Source organism: Triticum aestivum, chromosome 2A (assembly GCF_018294505.1).
Source record: "Triticum aestivum cultivar Chinese Spring chromosome 2A, IWGSC CS RefSeq v2.1, whole genome shotgun sequence".
NCBI lineage: Eukaryota > Viridiplantae > Streptophyta > Magnoliopsida > Poales > Poaceae > Triticum > Triticum aestivum.
This window is the reverse complement of record NC_057797.1, coordinates 425,191,844-425,218,963: the sequence shown is the minus strand read 5'-3', so window position 1 is coordinate 425,218,963 and position 27,120 is coordinate 425,191,844. Positions and strand designations below refer to the sequence as shown.

General features: G+C 43.3%; 2 protein-coding genes and 1 long non-coding RNA gene across 12 annotated transcripts; 2 read left to right on the top strand and 1 right to left on the bottom strand.

Annotated features, from left to right (window-relative positions):
- Positions 1–1,797: 1,797 nt before the first annotated feature.
- LOC123188883 (uncharacterized) lies at positions 1,798–19,285 on the top strand. Of its 10 annotated transcripts, none has more exons than XR_006495276.1 (14): positions 1,806–1,967; positions 2,055–2,132; positions 2,235–2,306; positions 10,947–11,045; positions 11,880–11,966; positions 12,061–12,669; positions 12,757–13,218; positions 13,720–13,781; positions 13,878–13,977; positions 14,649–14,728; positions 14,820–15,110; positions 15,309–15,389; positions 15,538–16,174; positions 16,381–19,285. XR_006495276.1 is itself a non-coding variant. In XM_044601162.1 (12 exons), exons 1-12 carry the CDS (start codon positions 1,884–1,886, stop codon positions 15,334–15,336), a joined length of 2,061 nt encoding a protein of 686 aa, XP_044457097.1. In that variant the 5' UTR covers positions 1,806–1,883; the 3' UTR covers positions 15,337–19,285. The 10 variants fall into 10 exon arrangements, 1 of the variants encoding a protein (XP_044457097.1); XR_006495275.1 differs by having other exon boundaries at positions 15,485–16,174; XR_006495271.1 differs by having other exon boundaries at positions 15,300–15,389.
- Positions 19,286–19,685: 400 nt separating this feature from the next.
- On the bottom strand, positions 19,686–21,500 carry LOC123188884 (uncharacterized). Its single transcript, XR_006495279.1, has 2 exons — positions 20,844–21,500; positions 19,686–20,243 (listed from the first exon to the last, which is right to left on the bottom strand). It is a non-coding gene; the product is annotated as an uncharacterized lncRNA (long non-coding RNA).
- A 159-nt stretch (positions 21,501–21,659) lies between these two features.
- LOC123191697 (uncharacterized) lies at positions 21,660–23,746 on the top strand. Its single transcript, XM_044604340.1, has 4 exons — positions 21,660–21,686; positions 21,732–22,205; positions 22,288–22,373; positions 23,207–23,746. Exons 1-4 carry the CDS (start codon positions 21,660–21,662, stop codon positions 23,349–23,351), a joined length of 732 nt encoding a protein of 243 aa, XP_044460275.1. The 3' UTR covers positions 23,352–23,746.
- Positions 23,747–27,120: the final 3,374 nt, after the last annotated feature.

Sequence of the window (27,120 nt, the reverse complement as noted above, 5' to 3'; positions counted from 1 at the left end):
TTGGAAGGCTATATTCGGACATCGAAAAGGTTCCGAGTGATTCGGGTATTTTTCGGAGTAGCGGAGAGTTACGGGAATTCGTATTGGGCCTTAATGGGCCATACGGGAAAGGAGAGAAAGGCCTTAAGGGTGGCCGCGCCCCTTCCCCATGGACTGGTCCGAATTGGACTAGGGAAAGGGGGCGCCGCCTTCCTTCCTTCTCTTTCTCCTTTCCCTTTTTCCTATTCCATGTGGGAGGGGGAATCCTACTAGGACTAGGGAGCCTAGTAGGACTCCACACTTTGGGCGCGCCATATGAGGACCGGCCTCCTCCTCCCTCCATCCTTTATATGCGTGGCCAGGGGACCCTCATAGACACACAAGTTGATTATTGATCCCTTAGCCGTGTGCGGTGCTCCCCTCCACCATAATCCACCTCGGTCATATCGTAGCGGTGCTTAGGCTAAGCCCTCCGGTAGCATCATCATCACCGTCATGACGCCGTCGTACTGACGAAGCTCTCCCGCGACACTCAGCTGGATCGAGAGTTCGCGGGACGTCACCGAGCTGAACGTGTGCAGATCGCGGAGGTGTCGTACTTCCGGTACTAGGATCGGTCGGATCATGAAGACGTACAACTACATCAACCGCGTTGTCATAACGCTTCCGCTTACGGTCTACAAGGGTACGTGGACTACACTCTTCCCTCTCGTTGCTATGCATCACCATGATCTTGCGTGTGCGTATGAATATTTTTTTAAATTACCGCATTCCCTAACATATAGGGTACTGCCGCACTAGTGCTTTGTTTTGGTATGAGGTCGTGTTTACAACGAGAAACAGACGATACTTTTGAACCAGCAAATATCAACTCTAGGATGATTTGTGTGGTGGTTTTTCTTGTACATGCACTCCTTTTTATGGTTACGTGAGAAAAAATCTCTACTGACTATTCATAAAAATAACTATTGACTTCAATTTGTTATCTAGATTGATGCCTTATGAAACACAATTGTAATGGCTCACAAGTCACATCCCATCTTCCTTTGCATTGGAGCACATCTTTATAGGGCATGCTCTGCAATTTTACAGACATGGCATTTCGAATCCAAAATACTTTTATTTTTCTATTAAACATGAACTTTTACATCAGCAAGTTTCAAGCTTACATTTTACTGTCAATTGATAAGATATTTTTCTTTGCATTTGTTTTATTTGATGCTCAATCCATTTATCTAATGTGTAGCATTTTTCTTTGTCGGCTGACTGTAACTCTACACTTTTGGAATAAAACTCCGATTTCACTCGCAAAAGAAAAATATGTAAATCCAATGTTGTTGTTTATGTTATATATGGACTGAGTAGAGATGAAGAGCCTGGATGATGCACTTAGCAAGATTTCATATAACTTATCAAAAAAACCTCTAGAATAATAAAATTTACAATTCATTTGACTTATTAGTAGATGTTCTCATGAGAATACTAGAAAATAGGAATCCTCTATTCCATCAAGAAGAGAATTTGTAGACCATGTTCTCATGGCATAATATTAGCAAAAGAATGATGTTAGTAAAAAAAAGTGCACACTAATTAGAAATATGAAGTGTATCCATTTCAATCAGTTTGCAAATTAGGAATAAATGAAGAGTGGATATGGTAATGATATAGTCATAGTTGTAATCTGTCATTTTTTTTCTAGATAGTGGCCTTTTGTGTGCATACGGGTTCAATTATTCCTATGGCATTTTCTTGCGAAAAATAATCCTATAACATTGTTGTATCCAAAAGAGCTGGCCCACAAAGCAGGTTTGATTTAGAAGGAAAAAAACGCTATTCTCCTCAAAGCGGTAGACGGTAATCCCCCTATCGAAGCCATCGATTCGAATCAGACCCACGGCGAGGAAATGGCAGAGCGGCCGCGGTGGCAGGAGAGGCAGCAGCTCGCGCACCTCTGCGACCTCGTCGCCGACTCCCTCCTCCCCCACCTCGTAAGCAACGCCGGGCGCTCGTATCTGGTAACCGCGGCCTCCCAGCTAGCCTCTCACGCCGCTTGCGCTGTCCTCCCTCCTCTGCAGGAACCCGAACCGCTGGCGACGCGGCGGCCGCAGCTCACGAGAGAGGAAGAGCGGCGCATACTCGTCGCGCTCTCCCGGGTAATCCTCTAGCTTCGATTCGATGATTTGATTTACTGCTGCTTTACGTTTTCCGTTCCCGTTCTTCCCATGCTTGTTTTGAGGACTTTTGTTTGTTATTAGGTAAACAAGACAATTCGAGGTTGGGACGACGACGAGGTGGATGATGGGGAGCAAGGGTGCGCATCGGATCAGGTATTGCTTCAGACTTCGGTTGCTTAGTTTTTGGTCCCTTTTAACTGTTTATCTCTGTACTACAGTAATCCTTAGTTGGATTTCCCTGAGCCATTCATCGGTCGCTCTGATGTTTAGTTTTAGGGTTTACTGGATTATTAGAATTAACATACTGTTGACACACGAACACGTCACGTGTACCCTCGACGCCGGGGGTGATGCACCGCAGCTCACGTCGAAGGAGACCCGACCGACAGCGCGATACGCAAGACAGTCAGCGGGCGCTTTTGAAGACCCGAAACCCCACACGCCCGGGAGGGACCCCGTCAGGGAGTGCGGCGGCTATGGGCTGCCCTAGGTCGATTCGCTCGCCCCTAGAGCCTCGTGGATCGCTGCCCTCCAACGTGAAGAACGAACGAATAACGAGAAAGAAAAATACAAGCGTAGGGGATAAAGATAGATGAACACAAAAGTGTAATAGATTGATTGGTTCAATTGGTGTTGTTCAATCGGCCATCACCCCCAACATATATAAGAGGCGGCTGGACTTCCCGTACAAGCAAAGGATTCATCTAGGCTTTTCTTACAAAAAATTACATCAATTCACGTCCTAGAGTCCTAATTCTATTCCAACTCGGATTCAGTCTGAATCTGGCCCAACTTCTGTCTTCCTCCTTGCGCGAGCCGCCGAGCTTGCATATGACCTCCGATCAAGACGGCCCAAATATGAAACTTGTGCGCCTCGACGAGACGAACAATTCTTATGTTGAACACTTTTCCAAATAAGACCATCTTAAATATTCTACGAAGTCATCTTTAATATCCAGTCGGACTCGGTCATGTAACGGACTGGATTGTCCGAGTCTCGTAGTGAACTTACAGGCCGTATACTATCTTAGATGATAATGACTCCAAAACCAAAGTTCACCGTTTTGACGATGCGCACAACTTCCGTGTTGATCACTTTTCCATCCGAGGTCATCTGGATTACCTTTCGGGCACATCTTCAGTTTCACTCAGATCCGAGCTCATCCACTCGGATATTAGAGTTTTTCGTCTGACTGGACCTTTTCACTCGGATGTTAGAGTCTTTCACTCGGAAGACAATCTTTCACTCGGATGACTATATTTCACTCGGAAGGCAATATCTTACTCGAACGTCAAGTTTTCTTTTCACTCGGATGATAATTTCACTCGGATTACTATATTTTCACTCGGAAGCCAATCTTTTACTCGATCGATAAGTTTTCACTCGACCTTTTACTCGATCGATAGGTTTTCACTCGGATGGTAAACTTTTCACTCGGATTTCCCGACTGAAAACACAGCCTGATCTTGATTTGCCTCTGCAGGTTGCATACGATCTTGGATTGAGACAAATTTTATATGAAAAACGATCGGCTCGACGAGACAAAACTTTTTCGTGTTGAAGGTTTTTCGATTCAAGGCCGCCTTGATGGCCGAATTACTCGCACAACCTATCAGACAAGTGTCTCGCACCTCGCGCCATATTTCCGTTGAGGTTCGGTCTGCAGTGTATTGCCTCTAACTTTTGCATATGAACTCGGATTGAGATGATTTATATATCAAAATCGATTGGCTTGACGAGACGAAGACAATTCCTTAAGAGTGCTCCTTCATCCGAGGTCATCATAAAGACGTGATTGGCCAAAAACCACTCGAAACATTGAATTATGACACTCGGAGTATAGTTTCGGTCCGTAAGATAAGGTCGAATGAATATAACCGAAACATCAAAGTTGTCCCACTAGGCGATGTGAATCTTTTCATGCTGAAAACCCGTTCACCCGAGACCATCTTCATTGCAATCTATATCTTGCCAAAATCAGGTGTCAACACATGCCCCCCTGTTTTCTGGCAGAGCTTGCGTGCCAGAAAATACCTTGCTTAGGGTAATGTTTAAGCACGATGTCAACACTCCATCGGCTGTGCACGTTGAGTATGATAATTTTAATCATCCATATGCTCATGTTTGTTGCTTCTTCGGTAGAGCCTCTTGGATAATAGTTGTCTGAAAACAACAATTGGATGTCACAAAGGCTTCCACGTAAGTTTCTTATGTCAATCCGGACCTTGCATTTGTCCAGGCATTCCCTGGGAATATTAGAACCCTTCAACGAAGACGGTTGCCGAACGATTATGACCATGCACCTCAAAGGAATACCGTCAACTGTTCGGCGACTCAACTCGTTATCAAAGTACACCATCAAGCCTCCGCCGAACAACGTCTGTCTCCTGACTTGGATCCTGCAAATAAATAACATTTGGAGTCGGGGCTCTTTTATGCACTAGACCCTTGATTGGCGGTCGACTCAATAATTAAGTCGGCCTCGCCAGTATTGGCAAACAATGAGCATCGGCTATAGGAGTAGGAAATCAACCATGGTGAACACCGTTAGCCAGATGCCGGGTTTGTCAACACAATGAATTCTGAGGGCGATATGCAAATATTGGCCATGCGTTCTTATCTCAAAAGTGCTCGGGAGTCCGTCCACCAAAGTGTGAATAGCCGAAATAAGTCAGATGTTTCGGCTGAGGATAAATTCCATAGCGTTGATTTTGATGGTACGATTGAAGAATATGGATGAGACGCCTCCTGGAGTCTCCTATATGAAAATTGTCGTCCTCGCCTACGGGCTTTACACTTGTACTCCCTTATTTCTGCTGGCTTCGCAACAGGAGATGTGATGCCGCTCTTGACTCGAGGATTTTCCTTAGGAACCCAGGCCATGTTCCTCTTCTCCAGCTCTTTGGCCCTAAGACGTTTTAGCTTCTTCTGTTGCGAATATGGTAAGCCGAGTGGGCGTCCCGGCTGGGACTTTGGTTTATGCACTGGCAAATTCTTCCTGACTTTGGGCATCTCTGGCTGCCTTGGCCTGTCCAAACTTGACTATTGGATCCTTGAATTTTACTTGCTTCACTTTCTTGTCCTTAGCAGCCAACATAGGCCCGGCTGGCTTTTTGTCATTTGGAGTCGGATCTGAAATAGCACTCTTGCGGCCATCCTTTTCTTTCTTCACCTTTTTAACACTTGTTGCAATAGAAGGTCGGACATCATTTCTATTTTGACTGCTCCTCTTGGGAACCCATGCCATGTTCTTCTTTCTCAACTCATGTGCACTAAGTCTTTGTAATTCCTTCTCTTGCCAATGTGCTAAGCCGAGTGAGCACGTCGGCTGTGATTTTGTTTCAACCAATGCCAACTCTTTTTTGGCCTTGTGCACTCTCAACTTCTTCCCTTCAGATTTGGCACTTGATTGACTTGCCTCGTTGCCTTTTGTAGCCAATGTCAATACTTTAACTGGCTCTTTGTTATTTGAGAACAAATCTGAAGTAGCACACTTACGACCATCTTTCTTGACCTGGTACACTTGCTTGACCACCTCTTTCTTGTTCCTTGAGCTCCGGACCGATTCCTTATGATTGAAACGGTCTTTGACGTGTGATTGTTCATCAAATGTTGATCTTTTTGGAGCTGCATAATGTTGGCGAGATGATCTAAAATAAGATGGATAATTTGCCCTTGTATCATACGTGCCCCATGATGGATATGGATTTACATGAGCGTAGGGAGGCATCCACGACATTGGCATTGGCGGCCCAAAAGCAGGATATGAAGTCTGCTTGCTCAACGTCTTCCTTTGCCAATCCAAGTCTTCAGATTTATGCCTTGGGGGTGACTTCGATGCTTTTGCTTCACTCGACTGATAAGCACTCTTTGCCTCACTTATCTTTTGGTACTTTTCTAATAACTGCGCGAAAGTGACTTTCGGTTTTTTGCTTTTGTGCTTACCATGGCATTTGCTTTCTTTGGTTGTGCGTGCACCGGTCTTTGAATTCTCTTGTTGCCCCCCAGTGCTAGATGTTATCATTGTAGCTTTGATGGAATTTCCGTCTTCAAGATTGTTCTTGATGCACTTTTTAACAATATCATTGCTCGAAGACTTGACCCCATCATCATTGACGTGTACATGTCCACTTTTAGATAAATCGGCTGAAGATAGCCGAGTCAACATTTGATGGCCGTCAAAATGATCCGACTGTCCAAATGATCATGCCTCAACAAACTCCAATCGTCCTATCTTGTCCGATTGCTTGACTTGATGGATCATGTTGCAATCTTTGACATTTTGCTTGAACGAACATTGCGTTGGCTCTTGTCTTGACGGCTCGACATCGTGATCAATTATAATAATAAGATTAGTCAGCGATGTACCGATGATGTGATCCACTATGACTGCACTAGACGTACACTCCTGGTCCATTAACCGATATTGTGATACCGGCTTCGATACAAAACAACCGAGCGGTGTCAGTTTAACATCATCCGACTCGTCTATGCATTGATTCTCGTCCTCCTTTCCCGATGCTCTTGAATCGGCTATCCTGGAGAACTTTGAACCTGGCTTTATACTCCTGCAACCAAAATAATTACATAATATACATCTCATCTGAGACCAAATGTTAGCCAGGCATGAAACAAACAAAATTGCCCATATGAATATAAAGTTCAGTCGGCATGACGGGAACAACTTTGGTTGCGATAAGTTGTCATTATTAGCCTCTATGAATGGTGCCATGTGTTGATCAGCATGATTAGTAACAAGATAATTCGAAACAAACAGATTACTCATCTCGATCAGTCTTTCAAAATTAATTAGAATCTTACTAACGGGTGCATCAACAATATGATTTTGACCGAATCGAAAACTGAGTAAACTCTCGGCTAGGTGTACCTTTGTGAAGTCGTTGGAACGAGAAGATGGTTGCACCACTGGAACAATACCTTGCTCCGCTTCTGAATAATTCTCGAATGCATCTTCCTCTTTTTCTGGATCTCGTGCCTCATCACTCGGATTGCCTGAATAGATTTCACTTGGATTTCCCGAGTAGATTTCACTCGGATTACCCGAATGGATTCCACTCGGCCGCTCTTCGTCAGCTATACTTCGTTCAGCTGCACGCTCTGGTTCTTGGTCTTCGTCACTAGTCAAACTTTGTTTGCCCATATAACTTTGCTCTTGATGCTCATCAATTTCTTTGGCACGGAACTCATAGGGCAGCATGTAAGCTCCCTCACATCCAGAAAAATCGAGCACGGCCAATTTGTTGCGTTTACCGTTCTTTTGCTTGGTGAAGCTTGCATCTTCTATTTTGGTACACGCAGCAATAACTGGCTTGATGCACTCGGCTCCAGCGGCTTTAGCCGGTGATGCACTTGGCTGACACGATGCACTCGGCTGGCTCGATGCAACGCACTCGGCCTTAAACGTCTCAGTGGTTAATTTGGTTTCAATTGAATCCACCATTGTCTTGTCACAAAAGGAACTGTTCAACTCAGCTGTAGACGACTTAGTCATATTTGACTCAGTTTCAACCGAATCAACCGTATTAGCCGAGTGAACCCTTTCTTGACGATTTTCTTGCAAAGCTTCTTTTTTATCTTGCCCCAAAATTGCAAAGGAGCCAACATGGTTGCTACATGGAGGAAGGCACTTGACGTATTCTTGCAAATATTCCACTCCACGTTTCTTCTTGAGTGCTTCATAAGCATGTCGATATTCTGCTGGTAATTCCTCAAGAGTTGGCGTAGTAAATTCGTTGACGCTATTCCCTGTGAGCTTTGGCTTGATCTTGTCCACTTGGGCCACATGTTTTTCTTTAAACTCAGCCCTGCTTGGATCAGCTTGCCCCCCAATACTTTTATGATCTTTCGGCAATGAATTGATGTTGCCGAAATTTTGCGATTGTATAGGGGGTGTATAACATGCTGCAATGATAGGTGAAGACATGTGCACTGTTGTTGAATATTTTCTCATGCCAATTTGATCAATCGGTAACACTTCATCTTCTTTCAAAACCCTAGCTTTTATTGCCTCATAATCAGGAACCAAACCTTTATCATGTTGCTCAAGGCAAAGAGTGGTAATCTTCTTATTTTGCGCTAAGATTTTTAACGCAGCCAAAGTCACCTCATCTCCTGCAATATTAGACACATACACTCCTGTAGAATCTCCATTCACTCGGCCATAAAAGTGAGCCGAGTCATGAATACTTTTAGTTGCATATGATGCTGAACAATTAATATCATGAGGTGTATTATATGATGACTGAGGATAACCGTCCAAATAGCTAATGGAAGCATGGCCGATTGCCTCATTCATCGGCATGTTTGGGGATAAACCCGCATATTGCGAGTTGGCTGCCGATGGATAAAACTGTGAGATGCCCTCCTGCACATGAGGTGTCATATATTGATCACTCGAACAAATTGTGTTGTTCATCGGCATATTGAAAGATGTTGTCGATGCACGAAAGTTCAGATTCATAAGTTGCATGTCGCGATTATGTAAATTCCAAGTTTCTCCAACGGAATAACTAGTCGGCCTTTGCTCGTTAGGGCTAGCCGACATGACATGTCCATTGAAAGATCTAGCAACATCAACATAATGGCTATTTGCATCTACGTAAGGAGATTGATGATACATGTTACCGTTGTAGATTGCAGCCGCTCGATGACGCTCTCCTCGTAGCAAGAACAGGCTGGAGACTGTTCAAAGCTTCGTCCCCAGCGGAGTCGCCAAAAAGTGTGTTGACACACGAACACGTCACGTGTACCCTCGACGCCGGGGGTGATGCACCGCAGCTCATGTCGAAGGAGACCCGACCGACAGCGCGATACGCAAGACAGTCAGCGGGCGCTTTTGAAGACCCGAAACCCCACACGCCCGGGAGGGACCCCGTCAGGGAGTGCGGCGGCTATGGGCTGCCCTAGGTCGATTCGCTCGCCCCTAGAGCCTCGTGGATCGCTGCCCTCCAACGCGAAGAACGAACGAATAACGAGAAAGAAAATACAAGGGTAGGGGATAAAGATAGATGCACACAAAAGTGTAATAGATTGATTGGTTCGATTGGTGTTGTTCAATCGGCCATCACCCCCAACATATATAAGAGGCGGCTGGACTTCCCGTACAAGCAAAGGATTCATCTAGGCTTTCCTTACAAAAAATTACATCAATTCACGTCCTAGAGTCCTAATTCTATTCCAACTCGGATTCAGTCTGAATCTGGCCCAACTTCTGTCTTCCTCCTTGCGCGGGCCGCCGAGCTTGCATATGACCTCCGATCAAGACGGCCCAAATATGAAACTTGTGTGCCTCGACGAGACGAACAATTCTTATGTTGAACACTTTTCCAAATAAGACCATCTTAAATATTCTACGAAGCCATCTTTAATATCCAGTCGGACTCGGTCATGTAACGGACTGGATTGTCCGAGTCTCGTAGTGAACTTACAGGCCGTATACTATCTCAGATGATAATGACTCCAAAACCAAAGTTCACCGTTTTGACGATGCGCACAACTTCCGTGTTGATCACTTTTCCATCCGAGGTCATCTGGATTACCTTTCGGGCACATCTTCAGTTTCACTCGGATCCGAGCTCATCCACTCGGATATTAGAGTTTTTCGTCCGACTGGACCTTTTCACTCGGATGTTAGAGTCTTTCACTCGGAAGACAATCTTTCACTCGGATGACTATATTTCACTCGGAAGGCAATATCTTACTCGAACGTCAAGTTTTCATTCCGATGGTAATCTTTTCACTCGGAATAACTTCACTTGGATGATAATTTCACTCGGATTACTATATTTTCACTCGGAAGCCAATCTTTTACTCGATCGATAAGTTTTCACTCGACCTTTTACTCGATCGGTAGGTTTTCACTCGGATGGTAAACTTTTCACTCGGATTTCCCGACTGAAAACACAGCCTGATCTTGATTTGCCTCTCCAGGTTGCATACGATCTTGGATTGAGACAAATTTTATATGAAAAACGATCGGCTCGACGAGACAAAACTTTTTCGTGTTGAAGGTTTTTCGATTCAAGGCCGCCTTGATGGCCGAATTACTCGCGCAACCTATCGGACAAGTGTCTCGCACCTCGCGCCATATTTCCGTTGAGGTTTGGTCTGCAGTGTATTGCCTCTAACTTTTGCATATGAACTCGGATTGAGATGATTTATATATCAAAATCGATTGGCTCAACGAGACGAAGACAATTCCTTAAGAGTGCTCCTTCATCCGAGGTCATCTTGAAGACGTGATTGGCCAAAAACCACTCGAAACATTGAATTATGACACTCGGAGTATAGTTTCGGTCCGTAAGATAAGGTCAAATGAATATAACCGAAACATCAAAGTTGTCCCACTCGGCGATGTGAATCTTTTCATGCTGAAAACCCGTTCACTCGAGACCATCTTCATTGCAATCTATATCTTGCCAAAATCAGGTGTCAACACGTACCAAACTTGCAAGTAACCAGTAGCACATAAATGTAGTCCGTATTGTAAGATATCTCGTGGAGCAGCTCGAGTGTGCCAATCATGCAACCGACAGAGTGAGTTTCAGTCAGTAGTTAGAATAGAAAATTGAGCTTTCACATGCTTTCCTTGAAACCTACAGGTCTTGTGCATTTTTATTGAGATATTCTGTACCATACTTAATTTTTGTCTTGTATCTTATTCTTATATTTTGTTGAACTCAAACTCATGCACATTTGCTATCTATACTTTAGTACAATGTTATTAAGAGATAATACATATTTACCTGTTTCATCCCCTTGCCTTTTTGGAGATTGTTTCGTGCTCGGAAGAAGCTCACAGTTGCTGTTTGCCACCTGACCACCATTTTGATGATGGGTTTAGCTGCCTGGCCAATATTATCTCCATAGTGGTAAGAAGTTCTCATGTGATGTCCTCCATGTTTCATGCCCCCCCCCCCCCCCCCCCAGCCAAGCTGCTGCATATCCAGACCAACCTTCCCTCATGCACAAGCATCATATACCCATCAAGGTTTTTGGGCAGTAGTACCTTTTTGAAAGTTATTTTTCTATCAGGCGTCAGTAACTAATAACACTCATGTTGTGTTTTCTTTTCTAATAATAGAACTTGGCTACATTTTATTTTGCAACCTCCTGCTTTGACATTTTTTAGTAATTACTTTTGACATGAGGAGAAGAGCAAGGGTGAAGCTCACAGTTTCGGAATATGTATCAATCTTATCGTTTGGTCCATAAGTAGCGTTGGCGTGTCCAAACTAAACCTACCTACATGACAATGGATAACATCAACATTGCACCAATAATTAACCTGAGGAACTTGTGGAACTTTGAGTCCTTTATTATTTCAGTATTAGATTGATAATTTGTGGTGGCATCACATCAGGCTATTTGTTGGACTCGCTGCTTTTAGGTTTATAATGAAGATATTATTTATTGTTGAAGTGGCAATTTGGCATAATGTTTTGGGTGTGCATCCTATTCATGCCAATTTGCCACCCCATCTAACATCTAGCATGTGCAGAACTGTGTGTGCTGCTGTCAATATGCTCGGCTTGGCATAACCTTTTGCCTTGGTGATTTTCATTGTTCTTATACACCATCCACTTAAATTCATATTATGAATATTGGCTAGTGTGTTGTTATTTATCTTACTTTATGTATTATTGCAGCCCGGAGTATCATGGCTCATAAGCTACTGAACTTCTATGTTACCCCATCCTTTTCAGGTTGGCTTACTTCATCTATGTAGTGATTATATTAAGCACTCAGCTGGGAATATCTTGATGGCCATCTCTAATTCCCTAATGAAGTTTGTATGCTGCTCATGCTCTTCTCCTTGTTTTTATGGTGCATAAGTTTCTCTATAGAATTATTTATTTATTATTGTATCTGTTGTTGTGTTCATAGGAAGCCGTTTGGATTCAGTTTGTTGAGCTGGTCTGGGCAGCTATACACACGGTATCAACATGCGCTCATAATCATTCTACAATTAATGCCACCAAAGGTTCTGTTGGTTGTTCCTCTGCTGCGGAAAGCATAAGTCAAGACACTACGACTGAAAGCACCAGTATTACAAGCTTTATAGCAGTACTCAAACTACGATATGTCAATACCAATAGGCAGATAATGACTTGCCTCTTTCGAGTACTACACATTATTCTGAAGCTTCTGAAACTCAATGACTCTGAACTGAAAGATGACTTCATTTGCCTGTCCATTCATCATATTCAGAAGTTACATTGGGATCCTGGTTACCGACTCAATGCCGGGAAAGTTGTAAGCATTGTCACAGATGACCGACGTAGTTTGACTAAAGATTCTGCACAGTTTGGAATTGTGTCAGGCAGTCTCCTCCAGCTCTTGTGCTCTTTAGTTGAGCAAAGTGACACAGAAGACACAGACCTACGAGATATATTTGTGGAACTTGCAGATGTCATTCCTAGATTAGCAACTTTCTTACAAGAGCAACAGGATATCCCAAAAAGTCTCTCTCAGTATTCAAAGCACAAAATATTGGTAGTTTTCATACATTCAGCAATCTTTTCTTACGAAGTTGAAACAATCTGTAACCAAGTACTCATCATCATTGCTTTCTCGATGCAGATGTTAATGATAAGGCTTAAGCCTCACATACAGCAGAACTGCTCACATGTTGTTTGTTTGCTGAAATTACTTCGACGCCACTTTCAGAGTCCACTCCATGAACCTATGTTCCAACATAGCACTAAACTGGAGAACTGTTTAGAAGGATCCCCATTTTTGTTAAGTGGTGTAGGTTTGGGCGAGCTTCAGGATAAATCTACTCGGCACTTACAAAGGCAGGCTATGTATTTGTTTCTTAGTTGTTCGATAGTCTTGGCTTGCAGTGGAAATGATAGTAGACTGAAATGTTCATGTAAGAGAGATCAATGTTGTCACAAGGGGGAAGGCTGCACTGATAATTGCAACTATTTTGGCTTATCAGAAATCTCAGTTTGGTTTCAGAGATGTTGCTTAGACAAGATTTTGGACTCAAAATCATCAACAGACATTGTTTTATGCTTTCTGCAGTTATATATGGAGGAGGTATGCTTCTGCTCTAAATGCCAGAAATCTCATTAACTTTGTTCATTGTTCAATGACAAAACGAGCTTCTGTGTGAGTTGGTCGGTTTTCGTTATGTCTTGTAGGTACTAGATAAGTTGGGTTTCATGTTCATACTCATGCATTTCTGATTCTGTTTGTCTTCATAAGTGATTGTTGTCAGCTTTTGCAGGTAGTTTGTTTCTTTACAGTAGAGTATTTGGATCTATATTAGTGCACATTGCTAGGGGGTTGCTTTCTGTGTTGAGTACATCTTGAGCATCAGTGAGATATCATGCTCATTATACCTCAAATTTGCTAATGTTTTTCTTTGCACATACAGTTCCTCTCCTCTCCTGTCCCCGTTCGTCCAATGTAAATTGTACTTCAGGCCAAATGCTGAAGCCTTTATCTTCTTAATGCTTTGTTTTATTAGTGTTAACATGTATTCCTCGTGTTTGAGTAAATGTTATAGTATTGGGCATATGCTCCTTCATATTGCAGGACGATATGTTATTCATCATTCTCTTGCAGCTTTTGGATGCTCCACTTATTTCGTTGGCAATGTAAGCAGAAGATATACCATATAATATTTCATAATGGAAAGTTATCCAGACTGTAGGTATGTTTATATAATTACCACCTTCTATCCAAATTTGCAGAGATAAGATGGAAACTAAATGGACGTCTGAACTTATTGGTGCCAAACTGTTCTCCGTAGTTTTTGACCCAGTTCATATTTTTCATCAATGGCTTTCATTGGTGAGTCAGTCAACATGTTATACATCTTATTCTGCTAGATTTGCTAGATGCTCATTTATCACTGCAAAGCAGTATTATGACATTCAGTTCTTGTTCATTTGATTGTGCAAATAGCTTCATGCTGTCATGGTTTCTTGGTGACGTGTTATTAAAGATGTAGCAACAAGCTTCCAGTAGTTTATGCAGTACAGGATAGGAGATGCCATCCTATAATGATTTTTTAGCTGAGGAATTCTGGTTACTGCACTTCATAGAGTAAGTAGGCAGCTAATTCGTTAGGGCTCTAATAACAATCAAGATAATAGGTCCGGATAAGTGTACATCAGCTACCATAGCTAGAGGTAAATCATCTCTTGTTACTATCACGTACTCAACTTAAGCATACTGGTTTTCTAAGTGAGTGTGAGACTGTAGGCATGGGTAAATTTCAGATGGTCTATAACTTCAGATTGTAGGAATGTGTTGCAGTTTGCACATAAGTACAAATAAATATATTTTTATTAGAGTGTTCGGCAATTTGTAACGACACTTACCAAATGTGTTATTTAGGACTCCTGAGTTTGCTGACCCATGAGTCATTTCTTTTCTATAGATCATCCAAATTCATTCTCCTGTTTGACTGTATAATATACATTTTGAGTTGTTAATTGTTTATTGTATTTATTTTGCAGTTGCACTATGATCACTTGGTACTTGTTGATTATCTCATATCTAAAGATGTAGGTGTGCATTGTGCCCAGTATCTATTACGGTCAGTTAGTAGCTTCCATATTTTTTCTGATACAGTCAAATGACAGACACGTGTAGGCTCCCCAATGTGATGTCTATGTCTCTGTTCTCAGGTGCTTACGACTGGTATCCGGGTGTTGGGATGCTTTTGTCGATGATTCAGTTTACGAGGCACAAATACAAAAATTCAACTGTAAAAGGCAAAGAACCTTGAAAAATATAAATAGTTTAACTGGCAGCTCAATGGAAGGCACTAAGTTGGGTTCCTCTCATGACAAGGAAAATAAGAGCAAAGAACAGCTTTTCCTGAGTGCTAAAGTGTGTCTCCTTTCGTTAAAGCGAACTTTGGAGGATCTTCATAAGAAAGATTTATTCCCTTACAATCCAAAGCCTCTGCTTAAAAGGTCCGTGACCATGATGATCTTTTCCCTGCTTAGTTCAGTGATATATTTGTTTCGCTTCTACTTTCGCCTTTTTTTATTCAACCACTCCCTCCGTCCCATACTAGTGTAGTGTCAAAAAACGTCTTACATTATGGGACGGAGGGAGTACCTTTTACTCAAAATGCGCATATAGATAATGTTTTTTTGCAGCTTGTCCAGATTTGAGGAGCTCTGTGTGCAGTACTGAAACAATTAAGTTGCACCCGGTGACACGCTACCATTTCTGTGGTTGAATATTTGGTAATCAGATACTGTAACTTCCTTTGCTGGTTACATGTGTATATATTGGCTCGCACAATTCATTTGGTAACTACAACTTTTAATTAGTACTTCAGTTTATGATCTGGTTTCTCCGATTGGTTGTCCACGGTCTTGGACGCTTCTCCAGCCTCTCTGCGGTGCGGCCTGGTCTCCGTTGCCACCCTCATTGCCTGGTCACTCTGGCAATACCGCAATGCTGCAGTCTTCGACAAGATCATGCCCTCTACCTCGGACCTTGTTCGCGCGATCATGGAGGAAGCTCGCTCCTGGGCAGCTGCCGGAGCCACAGGAGTTAATGCATTAATCCCTGTAACTTGAACTGATGTTTTTGGGGCTGAGCATCCCCTCTGTCCTCTGCTCACCTAGCGTCCCGGCCACGCCAGCTTGTGTACGTGGCTAGGTCGCTTCTCTGTACTTTCTCCCCTCTATCAATGCAAAGATACGCTCCAAAGCGTATTCCTGAAAAAGTTTATGATCTGGTGTACCATCTGAATTGGCTGAATCTTACAGATAAGGAAGTTTGTGGCGTCAGGCTGCACACAATCATGACATTGTAGATTCTGCGCTGCACCAAAAGTGAAGTGCTGTTGATATTTTGTAGGTACCTTCTTCACCTAGCTTAAGTGGTACTGGTTTAGTGGCAATTGGTTCTTTCGCTTTATCTTCATACCTTGCTTTTGCTATATATGAGAATTAGAAAATCCGCGAGTTAAAAGCTTCCATTGGGCATGGCACGGGCCATCAGAATCAGAACAGGAAGAAAGGTATGGTCCACCCACAACATAGCACAAATGATTCAGTCAGCAACAACACTTGAATTTGTGCATACACAACATACTATAGGTACTTAAATGGAAATTTAGGTTGTCATACCAAATGTCAGATGTTTTATAGTTTATAGATACTCCGATGAATGCATGCATATTACAGGCTATGATTCATCTCGCCTGAAACCGCATTTACACTGCAGGCTGTACCTCCTCATCTTGATGCAATTTTCCGCCATCCTGGCACTCACATGCAGCTTTCTGATTATTTTGACATCAATATATTCAGAGAAAACAGTACCTGCCTTTCAACTCATTGATCAGCTTCGACCCTTCGAGAGAAAACAGTACCTCTACAACACAGGTACGTACATGGGTACAATGAGTTGAAAGGCAGTTCCAAGGGTCGGAAACAGAGGTAGTAGCAAGTCAGTACTACAGGGAAGAGTTGTATATGTAACTGCAGTTTGTGGTCTGTAGATATATGTGCATGACAATACATGTACCTTTCGGCCACCCAAGGACAAACCTTATAAAAGTAAATCAAAATGTGGTTAGACTTCAATGCAAGTACTTCAGTAAGCAACACACTATTTCCACCAATCCAGACTCAAAACTAAAACACAGCAAATTAATTGGACACACCAGATTACCAGTCATCTTGAGTCCCCAACAGGAAGGCCATGGCCTCTCTAATCATGCTTGTGTCATGGACCATTTGGAACGAGCGGAATGCCCGTGTTTTTTGAAACAAGAGCGCCCCACCACCAATCTTGCTAAACAACATCATCTGCGAGGCAAACCTTTGGATCACCACGGGAGCTAAAAAATTAGGGAACATTATTTTGTGTGAGTAATCATCCATGCCGTGTAAAAGTGTACCCTTGTAACAAACTCTATTCTTTTTTTATTTAATAGATGAGGCAAATCTTTTGCCTCCATTTCAAAAATAAAATAAAATAAGTTGTTATGACGCAAGATTCGCGCCGCTAAAGACATTGTGAAGCAAACTAAAGTGGGTCCAAAACTCTCAACAATTTTACCAATCGGACATACCAGATTCCCAATCCATCATTATCTTTTATTGGTCACCTTGACAGAATGGTAAAATATGTGAATATAACAAGTACAGTATAGTTCTGTAAGCATCAGCAGAATAAGATGGCAACTCAGAACTTCAACAATGGGTCCACACAGTGAGCACTGCCCACCATCCTCAAAGTGATGGCTAGACAGAGAGAGTTAATCAATGTCTGGAAAATTATTTGAGAAGTATGGCATTTAATGAGCCCAAGAACTGGTGCTCCTGGTTGTTCTTGGCAGAGTGGCGGTTCAATACCACTTATCACATTGCAACAAAATTTACTCCATTTCAGTGCATGTATGGATTTCCTCCACCTATGATTGGTGAAGTCTCAGTACCCAGACCAATAGATGCTGATGCCCAAACTTTTCTCCAGAAAAAAGAAACTATGATGGCTCAACTCAAACACAACCTTCTAGTAGCACAAGAAAGGATGAAAAAGTATGCAGATAGAAACATAACATATAGACAATACAATGTGGGAGATATTCTTTATTTAAAGATGCAGCCTTACAGACTTGCAGCATTTGGTATCAAGACAGGCTTGAAACTTACAACAAAGTTCTATGGCCCTTTTTTTCAATGCAAGGACTTTAAAATTAGATAATAATTTTCAAATTTAAGAGCATTTTTTCAATTTGAGAACAAATTTTGGACTCACGAACAGTTTTCGAATTTTGGAACTTTTTTTAAAACTTAATTGATATTTTTTAAACAAAGGAATTTTTTAAAATCTCGAAGAATTTTAAAGAAGCTAAAAAAGAAAAAACAGAAAATAAAAATAACAAACAAAAATAAACGAAAAAATTTAGGGAAGGCCTGCCACGTAGCTGGGCCGGCCCAAGTTCGAGCGACGGGGCGCGGCCTCGCTTTCCACCGCACGGGTTGGGAAATAGGAGTCCCGGTCCGAGCCGGCTACCTATCATCGTAGGAGATTCTCAAAAAAAAAAGACCTAGGATATGTACGCAGGTCAGATCTAGAAATACGACGTACAGATACGACCGACCTAGACAATTACAAATACCTAGGTCCGGATCTAGAAATACGTAGATACTGGAACCACATACGTACCCCGGCTTTCGCTTTCGTTTCGAAGCTCTCGCGTTGGGCGGCAAGGTGATCGGCGGAACACGAAGATCAAATCGAGTAAGTCGCCTTCTTCTTCCTCCGTCGATCCGATCGAATTAGGGTTCGTGCTTTTCGTCCCCTTTTCTGCTTCCTTGGTCTTTTGTCTCTGTTCTTGACAGGGCAAGATCAAGATGGCCGCGGTTCTTCCTGCGCTGCTGCCAACCCCACCGTCGGCCCCAATCGCTACGTTGCTCAAGACATCGCGGACGGACGGGAAGCCTGGCCGTGCGTCGGCGAGCCGGAGATGGATAGATAACAAATTTATGATTCTGGCCGCCGCGTCGGACTTGACCGGCGGTGAGCGCGTCGGACGCGTGCTGTCGGAGATGAGCGGAGGCGAGCGAGTCAGACGCGTGGCATCGGACATGGGCGGCGGCGACCGTGCCGGACGCGTGGCATCGGACACGGACGGCGGTGATCGTGCCGGACGCGTGGCATTGGGCATGGGCGGCGGTGACCGCGCCGGTCGCGAGGAGTCCCGAACAAGCTGGAGCGCTGTCAAGAGGCTTGCCAGCCGCGCTCCTTCCACCGATCGGTGTGACAAGAAGCCCAAGGCTCCGGTCGACAAGGAAGCTGCTCCGGAGACAGAGCAACTGTTCGCTGGCCCGACGTTCATGAGCGTCGTGCCCCCGGATCCGAGCGAGCTCCCGATCCCTTGCTACTTCATGAAGAAGGCCCGCTAGTGGACTAGCAAGTAGCAACAACACATGGGATTGGTCCCTTACTACAGTCGTCGTCGTCGTCGTGTAATCTTGCTTTGTAGCCCAATTTCAGCGCTTGTTAGATGCGCTTCTAGTAGTGTAGTAATTTGTCATGGCTCTGGGTTGTGTTCATGTTAGTAAAACCCAACCCAGAGAGGGGCGGATGGGTGGCATGGCAATCATAAACTATCTTCCATGTTATTTTACTCCCCTTGCAATCCTTCCTGCAGTCTTTCCTCTACTGAAGAGTGAAGAAACCCTGTTTTAAGATCACCGTTGAGCCTCACACCTGCTCCGCTAAATCTGTCGCCATAATCAAGACTGGAAATCTGTAATAATCTTCAAGATTGGAACAAGGCAATGTTTCTAGCTAGTCTCTGTTGATTTAACAGGTCGCTTCATTTGTAATCCTTGATCTGGAGCAGCAGTTCCATTTCTACTGCTAGAGCAGAGCTCCTCTGCAACGAACTGGCCATCACAACACAAAGAAAATTATGGTCCACCCACAGCATTGCACAAATGATTCTGTTAAACAACAAATGGGACCTTCACACAGACACTTGAATTTGCGCATACACAACATAATATAGGTACTTAATTGGAAATTTAGGTTGGCATACCAAATGTAAGATGTATTACAGTTTATAATACAGGCTTCTGAAACCGCATTTACACTGCAGAGTGCAGACCCGTACCTTCCTCATCTTGATGCAATTCTCCCCATAGTGGTCTCGAGTAATTAACATGCAGCTTTCTGATGACTTTGACATCAATATATTCAGAGAAAACGGTACCTCTACAGCACAGGACACGTTGAAATGGCATTTACTCGAGCAGGCATAAATGTAAACCTGACATGTTGAACTCACCCACGATTACAAACAGCTGAATGAGAAGACATACTAATTGACCACGCGTTTCTCTTTTCTCATTTCAACCTCCCAACTAGAAACAAATCTAGTTGGTTGATTACAGTGACTTCCACTTTTCTAGATTGATCAAGCGGACTTGCTCCTCTCTTATTTAAACTACACAGCTGAAGATAAACCACTTATTTAAGCACGAGCTATGCAAGAAACCAGCACCAGCAGGTTCATGTCGACAGATGTATCAATGCATCATCACTGGCGTTCAATTGACGAATAGCACGATCTGCAAAGATATGAGTCACAAAAATCATAAGCATGTCAGCTAATTGAATGGAAGCAGCGCAGCTGCATTTCGTAAAGAAAAAAAGAAGAAGCATAAGCATGCCATTGCTAAAACTTCACTTCTACGAAGAATGAAAATTGGGACATACAAATGATTGAGTTTGGAAGGTGTGCTTCAGGTTGAGTACAAACTACTCCCTCTGTCCCATAATATAAGCGTTTTTGACACTTTTTTGACACTACATAGTGTCAAAAACGCTCCTATATTATGCGACGGAGGGAGTACAAAGGAGACAACATATACACGGTGTCAAGTTAGATTTTCCGAGTAGCTAGTTCCTCAAAATTGTCAGCTGAAGGTCGGTGCCTCCTCCAGCTGTAGGTCGACGTCTCCTACAGCTGAAGGTCGCGGCCTCCTCCAGCTGCAGGTCGGGGCCAATCCACGCATGGGCTGGTAGTCAACCATTTAGCTTGCTAGACTGAATGTATTTCTTTTGGACTTGCCGTGGCTGGAGGATGGGGGAGCTGGATCGGGGCATCACTCGTCAGCGTGTACGCAACTAGGACGATAAACGACATGGGCTGCCATCGCGCACACGACCTTGGGCAGCAGCGGAGCCAGAGGTAGACGAAGGCCAGCGTGTCGTGGAGGCGGTCGGATAGGAAGGCTACAGCGACAGGTGGAGGATGGCCGCGGCGGTCGCTTGCTGTGGTAGGAGGCCGGTGGCTGCAGGTGGAAGAAGGTGGAGGTGGCCGGCGCCGTCGTCGAAGCAGGTGGAGGGAGGCAGCAGGAGGCGCATCGGGACCGGAAGGGCGGCGGCGGGAGGCGCGTCGGGGGGCGGCGGATGGAGGCGCGTCGGGGCCAGGGTGGGCGAAGTAGTGGCGAAGGCGCGTCACAGCCAGGGTGGGCGGCGGCGGGGGCGCACCGGGGCCGAGGGATGCAGCGGCGGGAAGCACGCCGGGGTCGTGGGGCTAGCGGCGGGAGGTGCGCCGGAGCCAGGGAGACGGCGGCGGGAGGTTGGCCGGGGAGGATCGTGGGAGGACGCAGGGGGAGTGGATAAGGTGGGCGCCGAGGGATTTTTTTTTCTTTTACGGGAAGTTCGGGCGGGCTGGCTTTTTCAGATCCAGGAACATCTCCGCGCCTTCTTATAGGCCCGATCGTGCCGAATAATTATTCTAGAATTAAAATAGTGTTACTCTCTCTCTCTATATATAAGGGTTCAATAAGATCTTTCTGAGATCCCCGACAAATCCACTAGACAGAAAAAAAAAAACACCGCACCCCACCCCACCCGCTGCCCCGATCCCCACCTCCTCGCTCGATTCCATCCGCCGAACGCCAGATCTCGCCGTCGCCGCCCCCACGACCTGCGTTGCCGTCGCCACTCCTCCTCCGTCGTCGATGCACTCCCTCCCCATGGCCGGCGCGCTCCCTCCCCTGCCAGCGCGCTCCCTCCCTGCGGCCGGCGCGCTCCCTCCCCGCGGCTAGCACGCTCACTCCTCGGCCGGCGCGCTCCCTCCCCGCGGTCGGTATGCTCCCTCCCCAGCCGGCACGCTCCCTCCCTGCGGCTGGCGAGCTCCCTCCCCGGATGGCGTGCTCCCTCCCCACGGCCGACACACGCCTGCCAATTCTCCTCTGCGACCGGCGCGGTCCCTCCCCGCCGCTGCAGCCCGCACCTCCTCCATAGATGGCCTGCACCAGCCGCTACAGCCCATCGAGGTGGTGGCCGTCTTCCTCGACCCTGATCCACATCTGCCTGAGCTTCTATGGCTGACCTGCCCAATCGCCGATGGATTCCTTCTCCAAACAGTACAATGGCTACTCCCGCTCTGCCTCGGCCTCCCTTCTCCCCCACACGGCGAATGTCCTGCTCCCTACAACACCCATACCGTTCTTTCTCCCCTAGATGCATCTGGTCTCTCTTCAATTACAGGTCAGCACCAGCGGTGCGAACAAAAAAAGGTCAGCATCTGGTCCTCCAGAAGTTCAGTGTGTTGATTTTCTGAAGATCATTAAGTGGACTATAACTATGTATATTTTGCAGGGCCCTGTGATAGGGCATCCATCTTTTTTCATCGAGGTCCATCTGCGTCGAGGCCACCCTGCCATTGTAAAATTCTGCTCTCAAAGGTGTCTGTTATTGTGTAGGTAAAACAACCTAAAGTTTTTCTATACCTCAACAAGTTGAACTGATTATGTATCACCGTAAGTGTAATATACTGCAGTCCAATGTTTGATTATTCAGCGGGCCAATGTGTTCATTAACCAATTCTGTGCACTAAAAAATTATAGCAGGTAGAATGTTTGTGAATCTGTATATTAAAAGTAGTTGGTCAGTAGGCTAATGGCTGCACTGTCTCCGTGGAATAGTTTTCTGGCTCATTTCTACTAGTTGCCATCCCCAGCCGCGACACCTTCTCTTCCTGTTATCACCACAAAAACAGAGCACACAAAAAGACTCGGGTGCTAGTCGCTGTCCACCTCCTCAGGCACCTCTCCGCTTCTTGAGAGTTAGCTGCGGCTTTCCATTGCCATATACACGCAGTTTGTTGTTTTGCCCAACCACTTATATATGCGTGCATGTTTCCATTTTTGCCAAATTTTGTTGATCTTTTGTTTTGAGAAACAAATGTGCATGTGAACGTGAGAAAAAAGTCTATACAAAGAAGTTCATGTATTACTAACCCAGAAGGTTCGTGTATTACTAAGTGTGTGCACCTATAATTTCTCCCTCCATATATGTGTGTATGTATGTTTGTATGTTCTGCCAATTCCACTTTAGCTTTGACCAAGGTTCACCAGCCATGTAAACAATAGTTCGGCGCATACGTCCTTCACAATATTATCTATCCCCATTATTCAGTTTAAAATTGTGTTGTCTAGTTCTAGTTCTATTCTATTTTTCTGAAGTTCAATAGTATCAGTGCAAGCAAAAAACTGGGGTTTTGATATGTTGGTTTCAGTTTCAGAAATCCTTCAGGAAAAAATGCAAAAGAAAAATGGAGCAGGAGTCGCAGGCCTCAAGCCCTCTCTCCACTTCATGGCTTCTTGTTCTCAAAGCACAAGCTGCTACTGCTACTATTAGTAAACTACTTCTGCTCACTATAATGAGCTGAGCGGCGTTGCCCAACTACGTGGATGCTCGCCTGCTCACCGAGCGTCGCGATAGTCCACCTGAAGCCATCAGCAAGAGCAGCTTGCAACAGTCCCGCCTCTCGTTCGTCCAGTGCTCCAAGAGGCCAGGGCAGAAAAGTCGGTCATCTTCTGATGAGCCCTGCTCCAACAGGAACCTCTCCCTACCTCTCTCAGCTACTGATGGGCACCATAGTGTGAAGTTGATGTAGAGAACAAGTTCTGATTATGTACTCTGTACATGCTTGTTGATATGTCAATGAGAACCAACTTTTTTCTTCAGGTTGTTGTGATGATGTTTGATAGTTAATATTTTTGCAAGTACAAAACTCCAGGTTATGAAATTTTGATGGACATGAGACTTATTTTGACCTTGCATTGTTAAAAGATCTGCCAAAACTTTCTTACATGTAGATGCACCCACGTCCGCTTCTTTGACCTTCTTCATATATGTTTTGTGTTTAAAATTGCTCAATGAAAATTATGTTCTAAGAAGTTCATATATTACTGAGTGTAAAGGTCATGTATTATAACTACCTAGTAAGTGAAATGTATTATAGAAATTCAAATTAAAAATGACTTCTTTTGAATTCGTGATTCAAAAGTTTTCAAGTTAAAAAAAGTATCACTCCATCCCAAAATAAGTGACTCAACTTTGTACTAACTTTAGTGGAAACTTAGTACAAATTTGAGTCACTTATTTTGAGACGGAGGGAGTATAATATAAGAAAGGAAAAAATGTGGGGATTCATCGAAAAAAGATGAATTCATCAAAAAGAATTTTGGAAGTTCAAAAGTCAAATACTAAAGAAAAACCCAAGTTTACAAAAATAAGAAGGAAGCTATTTCACTAAGGAAAATCCAGAAGTTCAACTTAAAAAAAGGAGCAGTACTATGTGAGTAAACGAAGAAGAAAGTCGGTCCTTATCCAGAAAAATTCTTTAACTCTGAAAGTTCAAAATTAATAAAATGGAGAGGTTGAAGAAAATGACAAAACAAAAATGTCCAAACAATTCCCATAGACTTCAATGAATTTTTTCCAATTTATAAGAAAACCTAGAGCTTCAAATAAAAATAGAGGAGTGTTTTGATGTTTATTACAAAAAACTAGGATTTTTTTCTTTTACTAAGAGATAAGACCAAGAAGTCCAAATTACAAAGATGGAGTAGTTCCATGATTATAGATAGCTCAAATTGTCCTCATTATTATAGAATGGAAACAAGAAGTTCAGAATAAAATAACATAATAGTTATTTTTTTTTTGACAAAAACAGTGGGGGAAATCCCCACTGTGATTCTCTTTTTCATTAAAATAGGGGGACAGTTACATATGGATTTACATGATGGATATAATTCATGACATTGATGAGTCTACAAATGATCTAGCCAGCTTTGCATGCCCTCTTTCAATCCTGGTTTTGCCTTCTTTATAATCATGCAAAAGTGCTCCTTGAAAGTGGCAATACAGAATGTCATATTTTTGACCTTGTTGTCAAAAATTATGCTATTTCTGTGTTTCCATAGACTCCAGCATCCAGCAATTAGACATTCTTTAAAGCATCCATGTGTATCTTGCTTCCTTCCCTCCAGGAGCATTTCTATGAGGTTATGATCAGTGTTCCATTGGTAGCCAATGTTCATCCAGAAGTTTTGACTGAAATCACAGCTAAAAAACAAATGCATTAAATGTTCATTAGGTTCATCATCACATAATTCACACTTACTAGTCTCAATGTAGAAATTCTTCCTTTTTAGTAGATCTCTAGTGTTTAATCTGTCTTGTAACAAGAGCCAGAAGAAGAATTTCTGCTTTGGTAAAGAGCATGATTTCCATATCCATTGATAGGGTTTAGGTGCATCAACAGGGTTTTCCATAAGTTCAAGGTATATTCTCTTGTTAGAATACCTTGTGGCACCCCAATAAAATTTCCAAGAATCTGGCAGGTGCTGATTCTCTCTGTTGTTAATCAGTTCTATAAGGTTGATACTCTGTTGTACAGCAATAGAGGACATGGGCAGGTGGAACAAATCATAAAATTCACTAACATCCATGTTGCTGACAGTTGCAAGAGTTATGTCAGCATTCTTTGCATAGGAAAATAGCTGAGGCATTGACTGTGATATTGTATAAGAACACCACTTATCTGACCATAGCTTAATTGTATCACCTCTCCCAGCATAACATATAGTCATGTTTTTAAAGTCTTGCAAATTCGAGCAACAGTCTCTCCACCAAAAGGATCCCCTCATTGTAGGGAAACAAGGTATCTCATCATTATCATAGTAATTGTTCCATATAAGGTTAACCCAGGGGATATCCTGCTTATTGAAGAATTTGTAAAGAAATTTTATAAGCAGAGTTTTGTTTTGTGTTCTCAGATCTAACACACCCAATCCCCCAGCCTTTTTTGGCAAGCAAACATTATCCCATTTAACAAGGCAATTTCCTTTTTTATTGATATCCTTACCATACCAAAGGAAGTTCCTGCCAGATTTTTCAAAGTGATCCAGTATGGTGAGAGGTACTCTGATGCAACACATAGCAAAAATTGGCAGAGCAGCAACTATGGATTTGAGATGTACAAGTCTTCCAGAATATGACATTAATGAGGCAATGCCAGAAAGTTTATGATCAAGTCTTGATACCATGGGCATCAAGTCTGCCACTTTAGGTCTTGTAGATCCCATTGGTAGACCAAGATATGTGAAAGGCATAGATTCTTTTTTGCAATTGAAGGAATTTGCCAGCTCTTGAGCTTTATCATCAGACATGTTGATTGGTACCATGGATGATTTACTATAATTTACAACAAGTCCAGTGAATTTTGAGAAATTGTCAAGTATCTCAATGAAGCTTCTAATTTGAACTTCATCAGCAGGCAAGATAACCAGGGTGTCATCAGCATATTGTATGATGGGATAACTTTCAGTAAAGTTAGTCTCAATGGGCAGAGATAGTGTTCCATTTCTCCATGCATCATTAACCATGATTTGCAATAATTCTCCAACCATAACATATAGAAGAGGGGAAAATGGATCTCCTTGTCTGACACCACACTTACATTGAATGCATTTACCTGGAACACTATTAAGGATGACAGATGTGGAAGCAGTAGATAAGATAGATGAGACCCATCTAATCCATTTCTTGGTAAATCCTAGATGCTGCATCATGTATAAGATAGCCTTGTAGCTCCCTTTATCAAAAGCCTTAACAAAGTCAATCTTAAAAATAATGATCTCTTTCTTGGATTTGTGGCACATATGTATGTATTCAAAACTCCATGCAAGGCAATCCTGAATATTCCTTGTCTTTATAAACCCATATTGATTCTTGCTAATTCTGGATATAATAATCTGCTGCACTCTATTAGCAAGGAGTTTAGTAAGGATTTTGATAGGCATACTTACAAGTGAGATGGGCCTATAATCATCAGGAATTTCAGGATTGTCATTTTTGGGTATCAAAGTAATGTAGGCAGTGTTAACAGGAGCCAGGGAAACAGCTTCATTGTAGAAATCATTGATGAATTTGTAGAAATAATGCTTGATTATGTGCCAGCATTTCTTCATAAATAGGCCATTAAAACCATCAGGTCCAGGAGATTTGTCATTGGGCATTTTATTGATGATATCATCAATCTCATCAGTACTGAAGGGCCTGTCAAGATCATAAAGATCCTCCTCCATAGCAAGGTGTGATATGTCAAAGTTTTGTGTGCAGATTGTCTCAGTACCAATCCTA